The 21,699-nt window shown below is 41.3% G+C and overlaps 1 protein-coding gene across 1 annotated transcript in view; it reads left to right on the plus strand.

Moving 5' to 3' along the window:
- gabra3 (gamma-aminobutyric acid type A receptor subunit alpha3) overlaps positions 1–21,699 on the plus strand; it is a 467,920-nt gene that overhangs the window by 31,580 nt on the left and 414,641 nt on the right. Inside the window, 2 exon segments of the mRNA XM_084136680.1 lie at positions 1,875–1,996; positions 8,316–8,383. Coding sequence (XP_083992806.1) covers positions 1,875–1,996; positions 8,316–8,383 — 190 coding nt within the window.

Consider the following 21,699-nt stretch of genomic DNA (forward strand, 5'->3'; position numbering starts at 1 on the left):
GGAAATATTGGGTCCATCCAATCCTGAGATTGCGCCGAGAGGAAGGAGAGTTTCACCTCCTTATCAAGGAGTTGCGAAATTATCCCAAGCGATTCAAAATTTACCTCAGAATGTCAGTGGAATAGTTTGATGCTTTGCTAGCGATACTGGAGCCACATATTAAAAAGAAGACCACCAATTTCCGTGAACCAATCGATCCTGAACAGAGACTGGCAGTATGTCTAAGGTATGGACACACGGCCGGCGGAAGCGCTGGGCAGACAGAACAGTTGTATAGCCTACAGGTTATATTTTATACCCAAATAATGATGGATTTTGTCGTTCGCTTGTACGGTGGCTCTGAATTGTCAAAAAAACTCTCAAAATACCAGCTGTGGATGCGAAAAACGCAGAAAATCGAACCCGATCCGAATTTTTTTATTACGGACGAAAGTTTCATAGACAGTGTGCAAGCGTGATTGACATAACGTAAGGTCGAATTTTTTTTTTTACGTCCGAAAATTTCGGATGCAAATTTCGGACTCAGTGTGCAATGGCCTTTATTCCTTTTCGCTTGAGGCTCTGAATTGTCAAAAAACCTCTCAAAATACTGGCTGTGGATGCGAAAAACGCAGACAATTGAACCCAATCCGATTTTTTTCGTAGTTTCGTAGTTTCGTAGACAGTGTGCAAGCGTGATTGACATAACGTGAGGTCGATTTTTTTTTTTTACGTGCGAAAATTTCGGATGCGAATTTCAGACTCAGTGTGCAATGGCCTTTAGTCTCATTATTTGATTAAGTATCCTTACCCCTTTTTAAGAAGGGCGTGTTAGAACTAAACTGATGGTTTGCTCAAGGCTGTTGATCTGCTGAATTTCAAACAATGCTATAACTTCTTGCTTTCCTGTATTCTGCTTCAGCTCTCTTTCCCTTGGTAAACTGTATGCATGTATGTATGTGTATGTTTGAGTGGTTTAAATGCTTAGTCTGGTTAATAAAGTCTTGTTAATGTCACACGTAAAGTTGTCCGTGTCTCAAGTTAATATACTGGAGTCCCTAATCATAGATTTTGACTACTTGCTCTTAGTTGTACTGTAAAGTAAGAAAGACATTTCCCATACCCCGGAAATGTACATTTCTTACAATTAATAAACAATTAACACTGAATGTTCACAGGACAAACAAGTTAATTGATAGTAGTATTAATTTACAGCATTAAGTTAATTCTATTAACTGATCCAAATATTCATAATCAATTATAACAAGTTATTATTGATTATTAATATTTCTTTAGAGCTAATTTGCTACACATTTGTACATGATTTATTACATTTAATTACTCCTTAGCCGATTTTGACTCATATCTTTGTTTGTAATGCATACTTAATCCTCCTATATACTTAGCGAAATCGAAGAATGATCTTGTGTGAAGTCATTTCAAAATCAAGTTTGTTTTAAGTTTGTTTCGGAAGTTTGAAACCAAAAGAGAAAAATTCGCTCCGGCTGGTAAACACCTTCAAACAACCATTGGTCCATGGCGATTACGTAATGGGTAGGTATGCTCTGGGGCTCCGACTTCTTTGACATAGAAATCTTCTCAGGTTAATTTCTTCTGTTCAGTCCAGAGTCAGACGTTATTATATTATGTATAATGTGACTAGACTGGAGTGCCGAGTTGCAGAGCTTATGCAAACACATCCACATCGCTATGATCAGATCCTTTCTTAACTGTTGTTTTCTCATAGCTATTATTTTTGTTGTGTACTACAGTTTCCAAAATTTTAACAACTTTTTACCCCTAAACAAAGAACAAAAAAGAACATTGCCGTGAGTATATTGGGGCCTTTACTTCCTTTATGAGACCTGAATCTCTTTCTTTTTTCTTCTCCACAGGGCTGTAACTGGGCACAGAGAACCAATTCCTGATGACAGCAAAGACAACATCACCATCTTTACCCGGATCTTGGACCGCTTGCTGGATGGTTATGACAACAGATTGCGTCCTGGACTAGGAGGTACGATGAATACATGTACACATTTCCTTCCTCATTGTCTCTATTGTCCACATGCTGGCCTTACTGTTAGCTTGTGGATGGAGTATGATCTTTCTCAGTCTTGCTTTCATTTTGACACTTCTTGCCACAAGTCTCACACCTCTCAGATCTATAACAGATGCTCTCCACAATGCTCTCCTGAGATCACTTACAAATTCTAAGCTTAAGAAGCCCCAGGAGTACTGTGTGTTATACATCTCTGTTAAAAAATAAAAAATAAAAAAACTGAAATAAAATAAAGAGGAAGTCCTGACTGCTGCTGTGATGGTGCACCCACAGATTGCTCACTTAATCATAATGAAGAAGATTGGATCCCCCGATCATTTTGGATTCAGTGCATTACTGTTAAATGCTGGTCTCTGAGTATCAATAAACTATAGTCTATTTCCTAATGACATTTGCTGAAATGGCCCACCAAAATCCATTAGTTCATCTCCCTCTGTGTACATTTTTCCTTCTCCACAGAGGTCTCACAGAGGGAATCCCTGGTGACCTCTGAAAGTACAGAGCCTAAATTGTGATCCCATTGGTGGGCAGTCAAAAATCAAGATGTATGTTTTTGATAAATGGACTAAGTCACATTGCCACACCGAGAGCTGTGGGCTGATGCTGTGGAGCTGGATGGCTTCCATTACTCAACTGCCCGACTCCTGCTGTCTCCACCATCCTGGCCACCTTCCAGTCACCTCTCTTAAGCTCGATCAAATCTTTTCATTTCCACCCTGCTTTACATAGATGCTGATGTGTAATACAGGACTCATCACATCAAATTTGCTAACTGGAACATGATGACTTACTTCAGATGACTTTAAAGGCCTACAGTGCATTATACACAGGACACATTTTTAAGTGCCCATATTATGCTCATTTACAAGTCTGCCAGAATACATTAACATGGTTTATGTAAAAAACAAAGATGCATAAATTTCACATACTGTACATTGCTGCAGCACCTCTTTTTACCCTGAAAACACTCTGTTTTAGTTACGTTCTCTTTAAAGGCCACCTTTCCGAAAAGCCCAGTCTGCTCTGATTGGTCAGCTGGTCCAGTCTGTTGTGATTGGTCAACCTCTTAGACTGTGTATTTAGGCTCCCGAGGCTTCATGAGCTGCTGTAAACAGTATAATATCGATGATAACTATGATGCCAGTATTGGAATGCCATGTGTTTTGCCCTTGCCACAAAAAAAGAAAAGAAAAAAAACTGAAAAAAATCAATGTCTCCTCAACATTACAAAATTGTTCTTTGACGGTAGGCCAAAGCAGCCAGGTGGGCATTATGCAAATGTATAACATGGTGACAGAAATAATGGCAGAACTACAAACGACTGGTTCAGGCAAGAGTTTTCTTTTGGAGAGATTAACTCCTTTTGGTGATGTCTTTGTGCTTTGTAATAGTTTGCAGATCATTTACATGCACAAATGGCTACATTACACACGAAGGGAAAGGGAAAGCTTTCTTCTCCCTCTTTTCACCATTAACAACTTTATAGTTCATTAAATTAAGTATTATCCTTCCCACTAGTCAGTGGGAGACCCAGTCATAGGTGACATGAGGCAGCAGTGTGAGTGTTCCTCCCCATGCACAGCTGTCACAGATGAACTCTCAATTTCTCAATCAGAAAATCTCCATTCAAGTGTATTCACTAAATAAACAACCAAATACACCACCACTAACAATATACATCTACTAACAAATATATGCTATTTGAATTTGCTCAGCTGATCAAGGTTCAAATCTAGCTGCTACAGTTGTAGTGGTGGACACATTTTATCAAGAAACTACTGAGCAAATTTTTTAAAACATTACAGCATTTTAGAGTATTACTTAAAATGCTGTCCTTTATTTTAATAAGATTCCACACTTAAAAATTAGCAATACATACTATGTATATAATAAATTGCATACATAATATATTTATAGCATTTAGAATATTTTATACAAGTTACACATAAACCTTGCAGAATCTGCAATATGTTATTAATTTTAACTAGGGATGCACCCAGTATCGGGCCCAATACTGCACTTGTGTATTCATGCTCGTACTCATTAAAATGCTCCGATACTGTCACGTACTGCTCTGAGACAAGAAGGTTGAGGATCCAAATGCAGTTTTATTGAAAGGGTAATCCACAATCGTAGTTGAAAACAGGCAAGAGGTCAGAGCACAGTAAATCAGACCAATCAAACAAACATATCCAGAGGGTGATACAGGAATGGGGAAACCAGGACAGAGGCAGATATCAAAAACAAGGAACATGGAAAACAGAGGAAAATGCTCAGCGATGCAGTGTAAACAACTAACAAGACTTCGAAGGGAATGAATGTGAAAACCAGGCTTATATGGGGGAATGGCAATAATCTGATGTGGACTGCCCTCTGGCGGCTCTCAAGGGCACTCCAGCTGGTGACCGTTACAGATACCAACAACCGATATCACACAGCCTGTACAGTACACTGCTTGTGACAAAGAAACACAGACAACAGAGCAAACAGAGAGCAGAACAGATATATCAGAGAAGGATGTCTGTGAAGTAAATATATTGAATTAGGGCTGCACGATAATGGTTAAACTGATAATCACGATTATTTTGCTCAAAATTATAATCACGATAATTAATCACGATTATTCTCATTTGAGAAACTACAGAGAAAGAGAAGGGACAGTTAACGGTTTATATATATATATATATATATATATATATATATATATATATAAAACAGGGTTTGAAATTAACTTTCACCCACCGGCCATTTTGGTTACAAAATTTAAGTTACCAGCCATTCAGAACTTCTACTTGAGGAGATTCCCCCCTTCCATGTAAAGCGCTTTGAGTGCCGAGAAAAGCACTATTTAAATGTAATGAATTATTATTATTATTATTATTTTACTAGCCAAAAAAAAAGAAATTTCACAGCTTATTTATATAAGGTTATATTCAAATTTGGATTTCATACATTCATTTCTTATTCAAAAAAAATCCTGTCATCCAGATATCTCCACCCTTCCTCATTCATTCTCATCTTTTTACCAAAAATGTGTTTTAGGTGGACAGATCAATACAGTACAAAGAACAAGGATGTTGTAAAATATCAATGTCTTTTCTGTTAACCAAATGCTTTTTAATCTACGCTATTGCTTCAATGCAAGTGAACAAGCGCACGTTATTTTTGTAGTGACGTGTGTGTTCAAGTAAGCCAGAAATGCGCAGATTTTGCGCAATACGCTGCATTTAATAGATCATGATTTTGGGTGATTTGGGAGATTTAAGCTATTTAGATCTGGCAACCACAAACATCAATGCTAGTGGGGACATGTTAATAATGCAAGACAATGCAAATGTCTAATAAAAAAAAAAAGCATTTTCAGGATAAAAAAAACGAGCGGGCAAATATCGCGACGATTTTTTAAAATTAATCGAGAGAGGCAGATATCGTTATCGCGATTAAAATACGATTAATCGTGCAGCCCTATATTGAATTAATAGAATGTTAAACAAATGAAATGTTTATGCCTATATAGCGGCACATGTCAAGCACACATTCCTTTTTCACAGACATCGCTGGAAAGTTTGTAGTTTGGTCGGATATGGCAATTGCAAAATAAGGAACATAACTAACGTTAACTGATGGTAGAGAGAGAGAGAGAGAGAGAGAGAGAGAGAGAGAGAAAAGAGAAGAGAAAGCACTTCTGTTGCATGCTTGTGGTTGTTGATCGTTCACTCAGCACACATGCATCATTTGAATTAAAACTAAATTGTATGTGCAAGTAAAAACATTAACTGTTACATGGTTTATGTATAATGAGTGGTTCCCTACATTATTACAGGAATGCGGTACAGTAATCACATGACATTTGATTTTCTGTGCGCAAACATCCGAAGCACGCGCCCAGAATGTTGACTCTCCGACAGCATGCGAATAGCTTATTAAAGTGAGTTCTATTTCATGTCTTCTTGTGCTTTGTGAACGGACAAATTCACACAAAAGTATGTCAAAATGCCCGTATAGGCAAGTATCCTTGTGAAACATAGTCAGTTATGTCTTAAGTGAATGTATAGTTTGAACAGTTGAAAAGAAAGCTTTTGTGTACTAGTATGTTGGATATGTGCAGCTCTTAAAGTGACAGCAGCCTAATAAACCTACTGCTGTCTTTATCCTCAATGTTAATCTAACAACAAAAGACAGAGAAAATCACTCACTGCTCTTGACTGGTTGGGCCCTGCTGGAGCAGCTCTAAATATTCAGTGTGCTATTAAATTAAAGATAAAATATGATAGAGTAATAATATGAACAGTGAAAGTAACAGTAGCTCCTACAATACATTTTAATAGGCATAATTAGGCAAGAAAATAACTGAATAAAATATCTATTGGCTAAGCCAACTAATTTGATTCATATTCTTTTGGTTTCTCTGCTCAGTATTTTAGAAAATTAAAAATGCAATGAAAATACAGGTATCAGTACTCAGTATTGGCAAGTACTAAAAATAAAAGTATCGACTCGTTCTGGAAAAAGTGGTATCGGTGCATCCCTAATCTTAACAAAAATAAGATGGACCATAAAAAGCGCATGTTTTTTTAAATTTTTATTTTATTTAGTACTGCCCTGTAAAAGCTATTTCACATAACAGGTGTTTACATATAAGCCACAAGACATATACAAATTATATATACAAATACAAACTGAATATACTGTACAAATGACAAATTCCCCCCACCACCCTTCAAATGTTTACATATGCTTGATTATTTTATTCTGTGTCATTAACTGGATGATTCACGATTGTTTATTGCTGTTTATTTTTATTTTATTTTGTTGTTGTTGTTCATGCTATAATAATAAAACATAACAAAACAAAACAAAAATATCTCAAATAAATCTTACTAATCAGGGCCCGGTTTCCCAAAGCGTTCTTATCTCTAAGTAGTTCTTAACCTATTCCTTAACCTCTCTCTTAACCTTATGGGACGGTTCCCGAAACGTTCGTACACTAAGTATAAGTGCCGTCCGAATCCATAATATCAGTGTTTTTCTCTCCCAACCCGCGTAAAAATCCCTGGCCAAATTAGTACCTTCTATTTTTTGACAAACAGGTCGTGTGGTAATTTAATTGCCGTCTGAATCCACATCTCTGAGTTTACATGAGATTCAAAATTCACGGTTTAAATCCTTTTTGATCACTGCCGAGCACCGTACGCAAGATGTAAACTTTTATTACTGAAATGCTGGAAAGTATTTACAAGAACAATATTTCATCGCAGCTCCACCTCAGCGAACAAAAATGGGAAAGAGAAGAAGGCACGTAAATTTTTGAAAAGGTTATTGTGGCAGCAATATATGTTACAATTTTAAAATATGTAGGCTAGGCTATTATAGGCTATTATAGTTTGGATTATTTTTTATAATATCCAATAATCATAATAAATTGCAATTTCAACTATTTCTGAAGTGCTTCATTTATAAAGATCACCGCTTTCTCACATAAACAGCCCCTGCACGAGAGAATAATTGATTCTCGAGCCATCGATATCAAACAATTCAGCACCATCGCCACGGACAGCGCCGGGTAACGTCGCACGTAAGAAGGTATATCTTAAGCAGCTTCCTAAGGTATGGTTCGGGGAACACACTTAGGAACATAAACACCTTTGGTAAGATATATCTTTCGAGCTCTCTTAGCGCGCAAAGAGTGAGCGTTATCGGGAAACCGGGCCCAGCTTGGTTGTTGGACAGTCAACTAGTGGACTATAATGACCCAGACCCTTTTTGAGGTATGTGCATGCAAGAAATGGAAACAAATCTACTGATAAAAATACACAAGGTCATACATTGTACAGCTGTCTGACAATGATGGTCCCATGTGCATTATGTATTATTTTACTGGCCATTAGTGGTGAATTGTTGCCTTTATAGATCATTTATAGATACATGTCAACTGGCAGTCATTAGAGTATTAGTAGACTGTCTGATATCTGCTAAAACTATTTTGTTTCTTCCCCAATAGACATTCTACTGACTATAAGTAACTTTGCAAGTACATGTAAACTTATTCTACTAACCCTAACCCTAACAGTCTACTAATACTCTAATGAAAGTTAGTTGACATGTAGTTGCAAATTAATGAGAGTTAGCTGACATGTTGTTGAAAAGTTACTTATAGTTAGTAGAATGTCTAAAGTGGACTATTGAAGCAAAGTGTAACCAATAATAGCTTTAAAATTCATTAAATATTTATTTTACAGTGTATATATTTCTGCTCTTATGGTTGTTCTTTCAGAAAGTGTGACTGAAGTGAGGACAAACATCTATGTGACAAGCTTCGGACCAGTATCAGACACCGATATGGTATGTGTGTTCTTTCCATTGTTCCTTCATTATTTTTATTTTTTTTCCTAGGTCAAAATTAGGTTCATTTTTCAAAGAGAAAAATTAACCAAAATTAGGTTCATTTTTAAAGTTTCATATTCGCTTCTGTCAATATTTGTCTGTCCTTCAGATTTATTGCTTTTTGTATAATGTATTATACTTCAACCAGGTATTGTTACATGTACTGTAGCACATATCCCATATGAGAAAACTAAAATGTTTTCATTGTCGTTGAATTGAATTCAGAAAGATTTCATTGTCAAATGTGCCACATAGGAAGACATAGTACCGTCCTTTATTTCCCTTTGTCCCTGTGAATGTGTGAAGCTGTGTTCCTTTATGGGCTCATTTAAGAGAGAAGATAATTGGTTGTGAGGCTGCATGGAGAAATGTATGCGTCTTAATCATACACACAATTGGGTCTGGTATGCAAGATGAATCATCACAGCCATGCAGCAGCACTTTGTATTTTGTATGAGACATGATTTTCTAATACTGAGAAGACGACATCACAATCTATCAGATTATACAGAGCATGAAACGATACTCAAATTACACAGCAATAATCATCAAGGTTAATTTTAAGGTTAAAATGTATGCAAGACTTAGGAATCACTCCACTTCAAAAAAGTAGAACTGCTGCTCTGAAAGTTTAATTATTATTAAATTACACAATATTTGTTGGACCGAGGACAATGGGAAAATGTATCATATAATCTAAGTTACAGTACATAGACAAGTTTATGTGGTCCACAACAAAATCTTTTCTAGATGTTTGTGAATACAAAAACATAAATATGTCACGTGTTCTATACAGTATGTACTGTAGTGCTACCAACCAAAAATGTGGCTGGGAAGTACCCAGAAGCCTCTAAGATCCACAAGCTTGCTATAATTGGCTGCTGTTGAGATAAAGAAAACTTATTATCTTTGATCTATGCCTTTAAGTAAGAATATCACATTCTGCAATAGAGCCCTAGCATGTTCTCATAACTTATCATCTTCAACCTACTTTCTGCAATGGTGTTAAGACTAAATACGAAGATAGAGGCACAACCAACGCAGCTGGTTTCGGGTTGGCCAGTGAATCTGCTCTGTGACTGGAGACATACTTTTTGTTTTCACTTTATTTTACAGTATGTGCACTTACGTTTACTTACAGCGTACTTACCTAGGAAAGCAGAGTAATATAAGATAAATACATGGGTTAAGGTTAGGTTTGGGGGTACGTTCAGGGTTAGTACCTAGTAATTACCCTGTTATTGTAATTACTATAATAAGTACATAGTATGTACATGGGGAACATGACTGGAAAATAAAGTGCTACCTGCTTTTTTGTTAAATAATGGCACAAATACCAGTTAATTCACTAGCGTGACGGGACAGAGGGTGAGAATCCTACAGAACCAGACTATTCCACTGCACCTTTCACCACCAGATGAGAACCAGTTCAAGACCTTATTCAATCTCTCAGTCATTTGTATTTAGAGAATGAGGTAGATGAGGTTGAGCATGATGACAGTTCTCAGTACTTGCTGTTACCGCCTCCTCCACCTCCTCAAGAGGAAGATGTAACCACTTCCAGTTTGGAATTAAGGGTGAGCAAGATATAATCTAAAATGGATGAACTGGAGAACTCTTTTGGTGTGTTTTCTAATGATGTGCAGCATGATATAGATAGGCAAAATCACAGTTTGACTGTAATGGAAGAGCAGATGCAGAACTTTTTATAGCAACTGGAGAAGGTACTGCCCACTGAGCTCAAGTCTGAATGCCAGCAGGTAAAAGAAACCTTGGAAGAGTATATGTAATGATGCAGCGGACGAGGAGGGATCCATTTGCAGCTTTATTTAGAGTGGTCAGACAGGCAGGGTAAAACAACAGCAGACAGTACAACGGAGAGAACACAGAGCAGATCGGGGTCACAGGCAGAAGTCAGGGCAGGCAGCAAAAGGCAAAGTCCAATTAACAATCTGGGTAAAGGCAGGCAGAGAACAATCAGGAGTCGAGATACACAGTCCAAGGTCAGCAAACGAGAACAGCAAACACAGGAATAAACGCTCAGAAATTGTACGCCAGGGCAATGCAATACTTCGCAGAGAAGTGGAGTGTGGAAGTGGCTTTTATGTGTGTGTGAATGAGGTGCAGGTGTGTGTGTAATCAGTGCAGTGCAGGTGTATGAAGTAATCAGTCCAGGTAGATGCAGGATGGGAAATGTAGTCTGTGAGTGAATGATAGTCCGGTGTGGAGTGCCCTCTGGTGGCTCTCAAGGGCACTCCAGCTGGTGACCGTTACATAGCCCCTCCCCAAAGAGCGGCTTCCAGACGCTCAAACTGTCCAGGTGGGAGGTGGCCCGGAGGCGGATCCGGGGGCGGGATGGAGGGCCAGGTCCGTGGAGCGGAAGAGGACCTTGAGACTGCGGTAATACGGAAGGCCAGGGCGGAGCAGGCTGTGCAGGCGACCAGGGAGGGGCAAGCTGTGCATGCGACCAGGGCGGAGCAGGCTGTGCAGGCGGCCAGGGCGGAGCAGGCTGTGCAGGCGGCCAGGGCGGAGCAGGCTGTGCAGGCGGCGACGACCACTTGGGAGGCGACGACCCTTCGGGAGGCCAGGGAGGAGACGACCCTTCAGGCGGCCAGGGAGGTGACCATGGCACAGGAACAGACACTGACTCAGGAACAGGAACAGACACCGGCTCAGCGGCGGCCATCTTGTCCGAAGACACAGGCGTGGAGTCGGCCATCTTGTCCGAAGACACAGGCGCAGAAAGAGGAAGAGATTCAGGCTCAGGATCAGGATCAGGATCAGGATCAGATTCAGGCTCAGGAACAGATTCAGTCTCGGCGGGACGAGACTCTGGACGGGCGGACGTGACGTGAAGCTCTGGCTCTGGCTCGGCAGGACTGACGTGAAGCTCTGGCTCTGGCTCGGCAGGACTGACGTGAAGCTCTGGCTCTGGCTCTGGCTCGGCAGGACTGACGTGAAGCTCTGGGCTCTGGCTCTGGCTCGGCAGGACTGACGTGAAGCTCTGGCTCTGGCTCAGCAGGACTGACGTGAAGCTCTGGCTCTGGCTCGGCAGGACTGACGTGAAGCTCTGGCTCTGGCTCGGCAGGACTGACGTGAAGCTCTGGCTCTGGCTCGGCAGGACTGACGTGAAGCTCAGTCTCTGGATCAGGATCAGCGCGCTCTGAGCTTGACGGGACCAGCGGCAGCGAGGGCTTTGAGCTGGGTAGGACCAGCGGCGAAGAGGACTCTGAGCTGGTTAGGACCAGCGATGAAGAGGGCTTTGACCTGGACGGAACCAGCGGCGAAGAGGGCTCTGAGCTGGGCAGGACCAGCGGCGAAGAGGGCTCTGAGCTGGACAGGACCAGCGGCGAAGAGGGCTCTGAGCTGGGCAGGACCAGCGGCGAAGAGGGCTCTGAGCTGGGCAGGACCAGCGGCGAAGAGGGCTCTGAGCTGGGCAGGACCAGCGGCGAAGAGGGCTTTGGGCTGGACGGGACCAGCGGTGAAGACTCTAGCTTGGCGGGCATGTCGCTTGCTGTCTCAGGCGCGGCGGGCATGATGCTCTCAGTCTCAGGGGCGGCGGGCATGACGCATACTGCCTTGGCTTCGGCAGATCTGGCGTGAAGTGCGGGCTCGGCTGGACTGGCGTGAAGTGCAGGCTCGGCTGGACTGGTATGAAGTGCAGGCTCAGGGGATGCTGTGAGATTGTGGGACCCCTCATCCACAAAGCCCACAGTAAACGACGAGCCGCTTATCCGAAGAGCGAGGTCGACATATTGTATAAAAGTCCATTGAGGGGTGTTGTCAGGCATGAGGTACTCTAACATGTCCTCAAGCCCATAGCGGAACATGTCCTTTAAGACCGCATCGTTGAGGTCCACCCCATGGCAGAGCTCACAAAACTCCTCCACATAGTTCTCAATCGGGCGGTCACCTTGGCTGAGACGGAAGAGACGGATTACTGGGTCCATGGTTTGCATCGCTGCTGGATCTTGATGTGGCGAGGTATTCTGTAATGATGCAGCGGACGAGGAGGGATCCATTTGCAGCTTTATTTAGAGTGGTCAGACAGGCAGGGTAAAACAACAGCAGACAGTACAACGGAGAGAACACAGAGCAGATCGGGGTCACAGGCAGAAGTCAGGGCAGGCAGCAAAAGGCGAAGTCCAATTAACAATCTGGGTAAAGGCAGGCAGAGAACAATCAGGAGTCGAGATACACAGTCCAAGGTCAGTAAACGAGAACAGCAAACACAGGAATAAACGCTCAGAAATTGTACGCCAGGGCAATGCAATACTTCGCAGAGAAGTGGAGTGTGGAAGTGGCTTTTATGTGTGTGTGAATGAGGTGCAGGTGTGTGTGTAATCAGTGCAGTGCAGGTGTATGAAGTAATCAGTCCAGGTAGATGCAGGATGGGAAATGTAGTCTGTGAGTGAATGATAGTCCGGTGTGGAGTGCCCTCTGGTGGCTCTCAAGGGCACTCCAGCTGGTGACCGTTACAGTATACAGCAAGTAGGACAAGCAATGAAGGATTGTATAGCACAAAGGGATGTTCAGCAGAAATCTTTAATCCAGTCTTCCCACACTGTAACATCTACTCCCCACTTCAGTCCACCCCTACAAACAGGTTAGATTTTGGTGTATTTGGCCGAGCAGTGGTTTGGGTGGCTCGCCAATGTATTACATTTCTCCAATACATAAAATAAGCTTGACCAGAGTTCTGTGGGGAGAAGAATTTATTGAAGGTCTGTAGTGTAGCAGTCCTTCAGCAGCGATGCTAGCATGTCACACTTCAAGAATCTTAACCCAAAGTTCTGTCTGTGTGACTGAACTTTATACATGAAGACAAAAGAGCTACAAATAAAGGAAAACTGCTAGGACCTCCCACAGGAGATTGATCTACACTGCAATCTACCCTGAGCAATGTTGTTTCACACCCATCAGTTTCTATGGGCCATATGTCTGTTTGGACCATTTGGTTCACACCTTCACAGACACAGATAGAGTTGATTACATCTGAGGCACAGTAACAATGTAAATGCATCTGACTAAAGTTAACTGAAAATACACATAATCTTTCACTATCCTATACATTTTAAAACACCAATCAAGTTTGGAGGGAGAAGACCCTATTTCTTATCTTGAAAAATGTTAAATTCAAACACTGAATGATGCTGAGATATTATCCATGTTGCCTTCTGTTTTAACTCATACAGATAAGGACTGGTGGCTTGCAGAGAAGAAGAGGGTAAGAACTTGGTTTAAATTTAAGAAAGTATTTTTTTCAATCTTTCCTGCCTGATGACCATGACGTTGAGGTTGAAAGAAGAATTAGAGAATGGAAACAAGGACTTGATGAAAATATTCGAACATTTGCTTATCAATATCGAGCCTTGTGCCTGCGATTGAAACCTTCAATGTCAGAACGTGAAATACTCCAAGCTACACTCAGAAACTGTAATCCTGTAATCCAGAGGCACTGTCTCTACGGTAGACGAGTTGGTATGTGTTGTTACCCTGGTGGAAAGGGAGACAAGCAGAGTATCAGACGAAGTCAAATTGAGCTAATAAAGCAGCAAAAGTGTGACAGTCACATTGCTGTGCTGTCAGGAATTCTGGAGAGACAGCTTGAACCATTATCCCTGCCGATCACCATCAATGACTATAGATGTCAAGCAGTTTTGGACACTGGAAGCACCTATTCTTTAATTCAGGAATCTTACTGGAAAAAGTTGAAGTCAAGCACTGAAACTTGGCAGTCCAGCAGAGGTCAGACTTTCTCTCTTGCCAATGGTCATGTACAGGACATCATGTTCATGGACATCAATATCCATTCAGAGCCTTCGTGATGAAAGATCAAGATCTAACTTTACCCATTATACTTGATCAGGAGTTTTTGATGGATTCAGAGATCCAGATTGATTTCAAGGATAAGACCTACATTCTGTCTGAGGAAACTGGGGTAAAACATCCATTCATGCTGTATGCTCAAGTATCTTCCTCCACCTTGGCAACAATTAAAGAACTGGCAAGTCGAGCGGATGTTCCCAGAACCCAGAAACGTCAGCTAGAAGCACTCATGCTTGATCGGCCAACAGTCTGCACCTATTCCTTAGGACGCACTGTTGTGATTCAGCACCAGATTAACACCTTGGATGATATTCCGGTTCGTAAACGAGCTTACCCTGTTTCTGTGTCCAAACAGCAATTCATTGATCAGGAAGTTTTCAACATGCTGGAAAAAGGAATAATCAGACCATCAACTTCCCCATGGGCAGCTCCCATAGTTCTTGTCCCCAAGAAGGATGGTACAATACGTTTAGCTTTAAATGCCAAGGTGCCTTTAGATGAATTTCCCATGCGCAGATCCAAGACACATTTGAATCAATGTATGGTGCTTCAATTTTCAGTACATTGAATCTCAAAAGTGCCTATTGGCAGGTGCTTATGGATGAGGATAGCATTCCAAAAACTGCTTTTGTAACCCAAAATGCACAGTATGAATTTATGTGTCTATCATTCGGACTGAGAAACTCCGCTGCAACTTTTTCAATGCCTGATGAATACGGTATGGAAAGTTCTGTTTTGTCTATCTCTATGATATTGTAATTTATTCCAAGAAAATCCAAGAGCATTTTGAAAACATTAAACAGCTCTAACTTGTTAGAAGCTGCTGGGTTGACCCTGAACCTGTCAAGGTGCAACCTGCTCCAATGATCGATCACTTTCTTAGGACATGTTGTGTGTCTGCTGAAGGAGTTCGTACTGAAACTGCCAAAGTAGAGGCTGTCCAAACTTTTCCTGTCCCTATAACGCTCAAAGAGGTACAACGCTTTTTAGGTCTTCCCGGGTGGTACCATACATTTATTCCATATTGTTCAGGGATCGCCGCACCCTTGGATGCTCTGAAGAACAAAAACATTGCCTGGGAATGAACAATGGAATGCCAACAGGCTTTCGACAAACTGAAAAATGCTCTTCAAAAAACACCTGTGTTGGCACCCCCTGACTTCACAAAAAGTTTTAAAGTCCAGACAGATGCCAGTGATGTCGGCCTAGGAGCTGTGTTGTCTCAGGATCATGACGGAGCTGAACATGTTATAGCTTATGCGTCAAGACTTCTTCATGGAGCTGAGAAGTCCTATTCCACGCCCGAAAACGAATGTGTAGCAGTGGTTTGGGCAGTCGAGAAATGGAAACACTATCTGGAAGGGAAACATTTCAAAGTATTTACAGATCATGCTGCTCTTATGTGGGTTTTCAATCATCCCAGAGCAACTTCTCGCTTAACCAGGTGGGCTTTGAGGTTACAAAGCTTTGACTTCTCAGTCAAATATTGAAAGGGACAATGTAACATGGTACCCAACACACTCTCTCGGGGTATACCTTTCCAGGAAGTCAAGGGTCTGATTTCTATTTGTCAGGCGACTAACATTGGATCAGACTTGCCTGTCTGCTGGGATGAAATTGGAGTTGCTCAGAAGCAATAACTTCCCTCCATCTTGTTCACTCGGATGTACGTCATTGCTTACGTTGCATGAATGCCCATGTAACGATGCGGTTGAAACAAGAGGAAGCAGAATCCATATGCAGCGGTAATTTATTTAAACAAACTCAAAACTAGACAGACTAGAACTAAGGAACAGGACTGGGGAACAGAACAGATCCGGGGGCAGGATGGAGGGCCAGGCCCGTGGAGCGGAAGAGGGCCTGGAGACTGCAGCAGGACGGGAGGCCAGAGCCGAGCAGGCAGTGCAGGCGACCAGGGTGGAGCAGGCAGTGCAGGCGGCCAGGGAGGGGACGACCCTTCAGGCGGCCAGGGCGGAGCAGGCAGTGCAGGCGACCAGGGAGGAGACGACCCTTCAGGCGGCCAGGGCGGAGACGACCCTTTAGGCGGCCAGGGTGGAGCAGGCAGTGCAGGCGACCAGGGCGGAGCAGGCAGTGCAGGCAACCAGGGAGGAGACGGCCCTTCAGGCGGCCAGGGAGGAGACGGCCCTTCAGGCAGCCATGGCACAGGAACAGACACCGGCTCAGGAACAGGAACAGACGTGTCAGGCGTGGCGGCGGCCATCTCTGCTGAGGTTCAGGCGTGGCCATCTTGTCCAGAAACACTGGCTCGGCGGTGGCCATCTTGTCCGGAGACACTGGCTCGGTGGTGGCCATCTTGTTCGGAGACACAGGCTCGGCGGCGGCCATCTTGTCCGGAGACACAGGCTCGGCGGACGTGACGTGAACAGACTCTGGATCAGCGGACGTGACCATATCTGCTGAGGGTTCAGGCGACGTGGCGGCGGCCATCTTGTCTGGAGACACTGGCTCAGCGGCGGCCATCTTGTCTGGAGACTCTGGATCAGCGGACGTGACGTGAACAGCGGCGACCATCTCTGCTGAGGGTTCAGGCGACGTGGCGGCGGGACGAGGCTGTGGAATGACGGGACGAGGCTGTGGAATGAGGGCTAATGTGGGAGTACCACGTCTCTCCTCCGTGATCCCCACAGTATATACAGAACCACTCAGTTGCAGGGCCAAGTAAATATAAAATTCTAAAGTCCAATTGGGATTGTGCAGTGGCATGGCTGACCCAATTGGCTCTGATAATTTAAAGACTCTTAAAAAAATCATGAGGCACAGAGAGTCCATAGAAGTTACATTTGCCAGATCGATAAAGTCTCTTACGTAATCCTCGATGGGTCGATCTCCTTGACGGAGACACATAATCCGTGCTGCTGGATTCATGGTGTGTGGGTTCTTCTGTAACAATGCAATTGAAACAAGAGAGGAAGCAGAATCCACATGCAGCGGTAATTTATTTAAACAAACTCAAAACTAGACAGACTAGGACTGGGGAACAGAACAACCAACATCAAGATCAAGAACCCACAAACACTAACACAAGACACAGGATTTAAGTAAAGAGGCAGACAAGCTAAACAAGATAACAAGGTAACAAGGGGGCGTGGCTGATTAGAAACACCTGGGAGACTAATAAACAGGAAAAACCTACAAAGGAGAACAAAACATGGCACAGAACAGGAAATAACTAAAGTCCACACAAGACGAGGGGAATACAAGACAGGAATCATTACAGCCCACTACTGGCGGAACCTTTGCAATAGGCTGAATTGGAACGTGCTAAGCCCTTGATCACTTAGAATCCACTATGGGGTTGATTTATTTATTTATTTTTTCTTACGAAATTGTTTAACCCTCTGAGGTCGGCAAACGCGCGGGCGCGTTTTGCCGGATTTTCTCGACATTGTAGCACTATAAACTTAAATTACTCCATCATTTATGGTCATACAGAAAAAAGAAATATAAAAAAAGAATCTGTGATATTTCTCCTTTTGTATGTGTCCACTTACAATCAAATCAAAACATTGTGCTTTTGTAAAATAAAGAAAATAAACAGGGTGTGCGTTCTGCCTCTCTGTCGCGGTGAACTTTTTTTTCTTGAGCACGTCTATAAACTGAAACAAAACTCAGCGAATACTTGTCACACATTTATGAGCCATATACCTTTATAAACATTTAGGTGTGTACTTTTAAATAATCGGATTCAAAACGAAAACAAATATTCTCTGTTTACGTAATTTGTATAAAACCAACAAGATGTCCAGCTTCTCAAACGCTTGCTCATTACAGTTAATTTGGCCACGCCTACTCGCGCAAAAGATATTCACATGCAAATCTCCACATGGAACGCAAACGCGCTCGTTACCTCAACAACAAAACACTTCACTTCACTTTTCGTCGAGTTTGAAAGACGTGCCTGAGCTTACATTGGATTTAGGCTACCTCAGAAGAAGAAGAACGCGATCTGAAGACAAGAAAGATAAGGTAAGAAATTCTTACATAGCCTAGTTTGTTATTGTTGCATAAATGTCACGTTGCAGTTGAACTGTTGCTAGATATATGGGGAATATTATAATATTTAGACCCGTGTTTACTGTGTTTGTGGATATCTGCTCAAACATAGATATGTTTATGGTAACCATAATGTTTTATATTTGAGCGTGATCGCGTTTGAATGTATCATATTTTGCAAGCGATCGCGTTTGAATGTATCATATTTTGGATGAAAGAAAACGCACCAAACGGCTTCATGTTTTTATTATTATCTCATTTCATATCATCATAACGGATGGAAACATTTGAAGTAACATGATAATCAATATATTTTTCTCTAGCTTAGTTGTTACTGAAATCTTTGGGAAGATTTATAGGCTGCTATAGGTTATTTATTGTTATTATTATTTTATCCGCACTGCGCATATACCTTATGCCTACAAGGCACAACAAACCTGGTGTTCATTATATTATATATCGTTGGAAACGTGTGTGTGTGTATTTTGTGAATTTTAAAAAGCAATTTTAACCAGAAAAATCTAATATTTATTTCCAAAATCGTGCAGGCCTTTCTCTTGATATCAGTATGTTCACTTTTTTTTTTCAGGTCCCAGATGCCACTGAGGACTTAAACATTCACATGAGTCTCAGTACGTGAACATGGTAAAGTGAAAATCTTGGAAATGAAAGGTATGTACAGTGTTTTTAGGAATGGCACAAAGGTCTCTGTCTTTGAAGTGCTTTTTTGGCATTTGTTGTGTATCTTTGGATTATGTTGTGTTGTAAATAAATCCAAACAATTTAAAAGCCATTCTTTTTTAAATCTCCTCATTTACAGTATTGTGCAAGGTTGCTCAGAATGATAGGGGCCTGATAGCTCCTAATAGGGCCGTTAGGGGAGGTTCTTTGTCTTTCTCAGGTGAGAAAAGCTTACATATTAATGAGCTCTCGCATAAGGCTTTTTCACACAAAACACGTCGTAAAAATTTTAAATCAATATATTGTCTTATCTGAATGAGCAGTCAGGGTGATTTTCACATAGTTTTGCAGCAAATATTCTAGGCTACGTCATACAATTTTCAAAAGTCTTGTGAAGAAATAATCAGTATGGGTTTCATGGCCTTATTTCAGTGAGAATTTTTTTTTGTATTTTCAAAAACCACGCATAAATGTCATTATCTCAAAACTACAAACTTTTACATACATGCTGTTGATATATTATTGTAGCAGAGTTTGTGCTGAATACAGTGTAATTAGACTTTAGCCATGAAAATGTCACAAGTAACAGATATAACCAGAAATGTCAGAGCATGTCAGAACACCTCCAGGGCCCAGAAAACAGCTCAGACCTCAGAGGGTTAATCCAGCATTCTATATGTATATAGGTGTGTTTGAGCTGTTTACATTATTTTTTTTAAAACAATTAATATATCATAGAGTTGTTTGTGGTGGGGTGTATTAAACGCAATATGCGTTGACGTCACAATCGTGTTGCATTGTGGTATATGGAGCTGCCTGAAGTGTACATATGAAGTAGACTCACTCCCTTGGTCAAAATCGAGGGAGCGAGGGTCTGTCCATATAAACATCCCTCGTCCACTTCACGAAGTGGAACGCACTTCAAAATGGCGGCAGGGATTCCCCCGAGGGGAAGTGCTTAGGGAAGTTCGCAAGTGCATGTCTAAAAGTGGACTGGAACGCAGCCCAGGAGAAGCTTACCTCATGGTGGTTTAGGCCGTTTTACCCTGTTTGAGGAACTTTATAGTTCTGAGCTTATCTGTAAGTAATTGTCATTGGTATTTTTTGCTTCATTAACAATTAGGGTGTGTAGCATATAGTTATGGTTTGTTTGTTTGAATGTTTTGTCTACAGAGGGTTTGTTATGGGGGTAAATTGATGCCTAAACCATTGAAAATGGACAGTCTAAAAGTCACAAATAGATATTACAACTTGTAAACACAAAACACAATCTACAAATAGATTAAAAATCCGCAAACAAAGTCCTCATGATCCGCAAATGTAAAACAAGATCTACAAATAGATACAAAGTCCTCAAACAAACTCTTTGTGATCCACAAATATAAAGCATGATCTACAAAAAGATTAAAAATCCACAAATAAACACATCCTGAAATAGAAATCAGTGACTTGTACTTGAAAACCAGATTTTGAATGAATGTAAAGTGACTTGTTAGCAGGTGAAGATCATGTTCTGTTTGTAGATTGTGTCACATTTGTTTTCAGAATTCTGGCACTATTGTTTCGCTGTTGTGACAAAATAATGCCATAATCATTGAAAATGAAGAGACATGCATAATACAATTTGTAAACACAAAACAAGATCTACAAATAAATTTAAAATCTGCAAACAAACTCCTCATAATCAGCAAATGTAAAACACAATCTGTAAATAGATTCCAAATCTGCAAACAAACTCCTTGTGATCCGCAAATGTAAAACAAGATCTACAAATAGATAAAAAATCCACAAACAGACTCTTCATGACATACAAATATAAAATGTGATCTACAAATAGATTTAAAATCCGCAAACAAACTCTTTATGATTCACAAATAGAAATCAGTGACTTGTACTTGACAACCAGAATTTGAATGAATGCAAAGTGATTTGTCTGCGCATGAGGGTCATTATTTGTTTGTAGATTGTGTTGCATTTGTTTTCAGAATTTTGGCACAACTGTTTCGCTGTTTTTCCCATTAAAAAATCTACAAATGCCCTCCTCACAATTTGCAAACAAACACAGTCTAACTTGTATTTTCAAACCACTGTAAAAAGACATTCTTACACATTCTGTGCAAAGCTCAGCATGCAAGTGTTGAATCTGTGTTTGCAGATCACAGGGCATTCACAGATCCATCTGCACACGTCTACAGATCTTTTTGGCACTATCTTTCCGCAGAGTGTGTGACTACAATCCACACGTGTAGTCAGCCAATCAGGGGTATTGCTTCAATGTGATGTCACGCCCCCTCAATAAGTCCTTTTCAAAATAAGAGTTGACACTTCTCGGATGGGTGGGCTGGGCTCACTGCCATTTACCGTTGCCGGTGTTGTAGCCTACCGAAATCCGACTCCCCGGACAAATCGCACTCTCCCTAGCGTGCACGCGCAAGCGAGTTTAAATGCACTTCCTTTGCTATATCCCTTTATCAATCGATTTTTCACACAGCAAGCACCCAGATCCTGCATGGAAGCTTTGTCTACACTTAAATAAATTAACAGAAAGTGAACTAGTGTGGATAAAAGATGCAAAAAACAAACACAAACAAACAAAAAAACATGGCAGATTGATTCAAACTATAAACTTGGATGGGTAAGGAATAAAGCTACCAGCTATCAAAACAAAACTGTTAATTTCACTTAATTTAACTGAACTTATCGTTTGTGTGTTAAACACGCTGTGGTTCATAGGAACATATTGTATTAGG

This window comes from Abramis brama (genome assembly GCF_963993115.1).
Source record: "Abramis brama genome assembly, chromosome: 15".
In the NCBI taxonomy this organism is placed as follows: Eukaryota; Metazoa; Chordata; class Actinopteri; order Cypriniformes; family Leuciscidae; genus Abramis; species Abramis brama.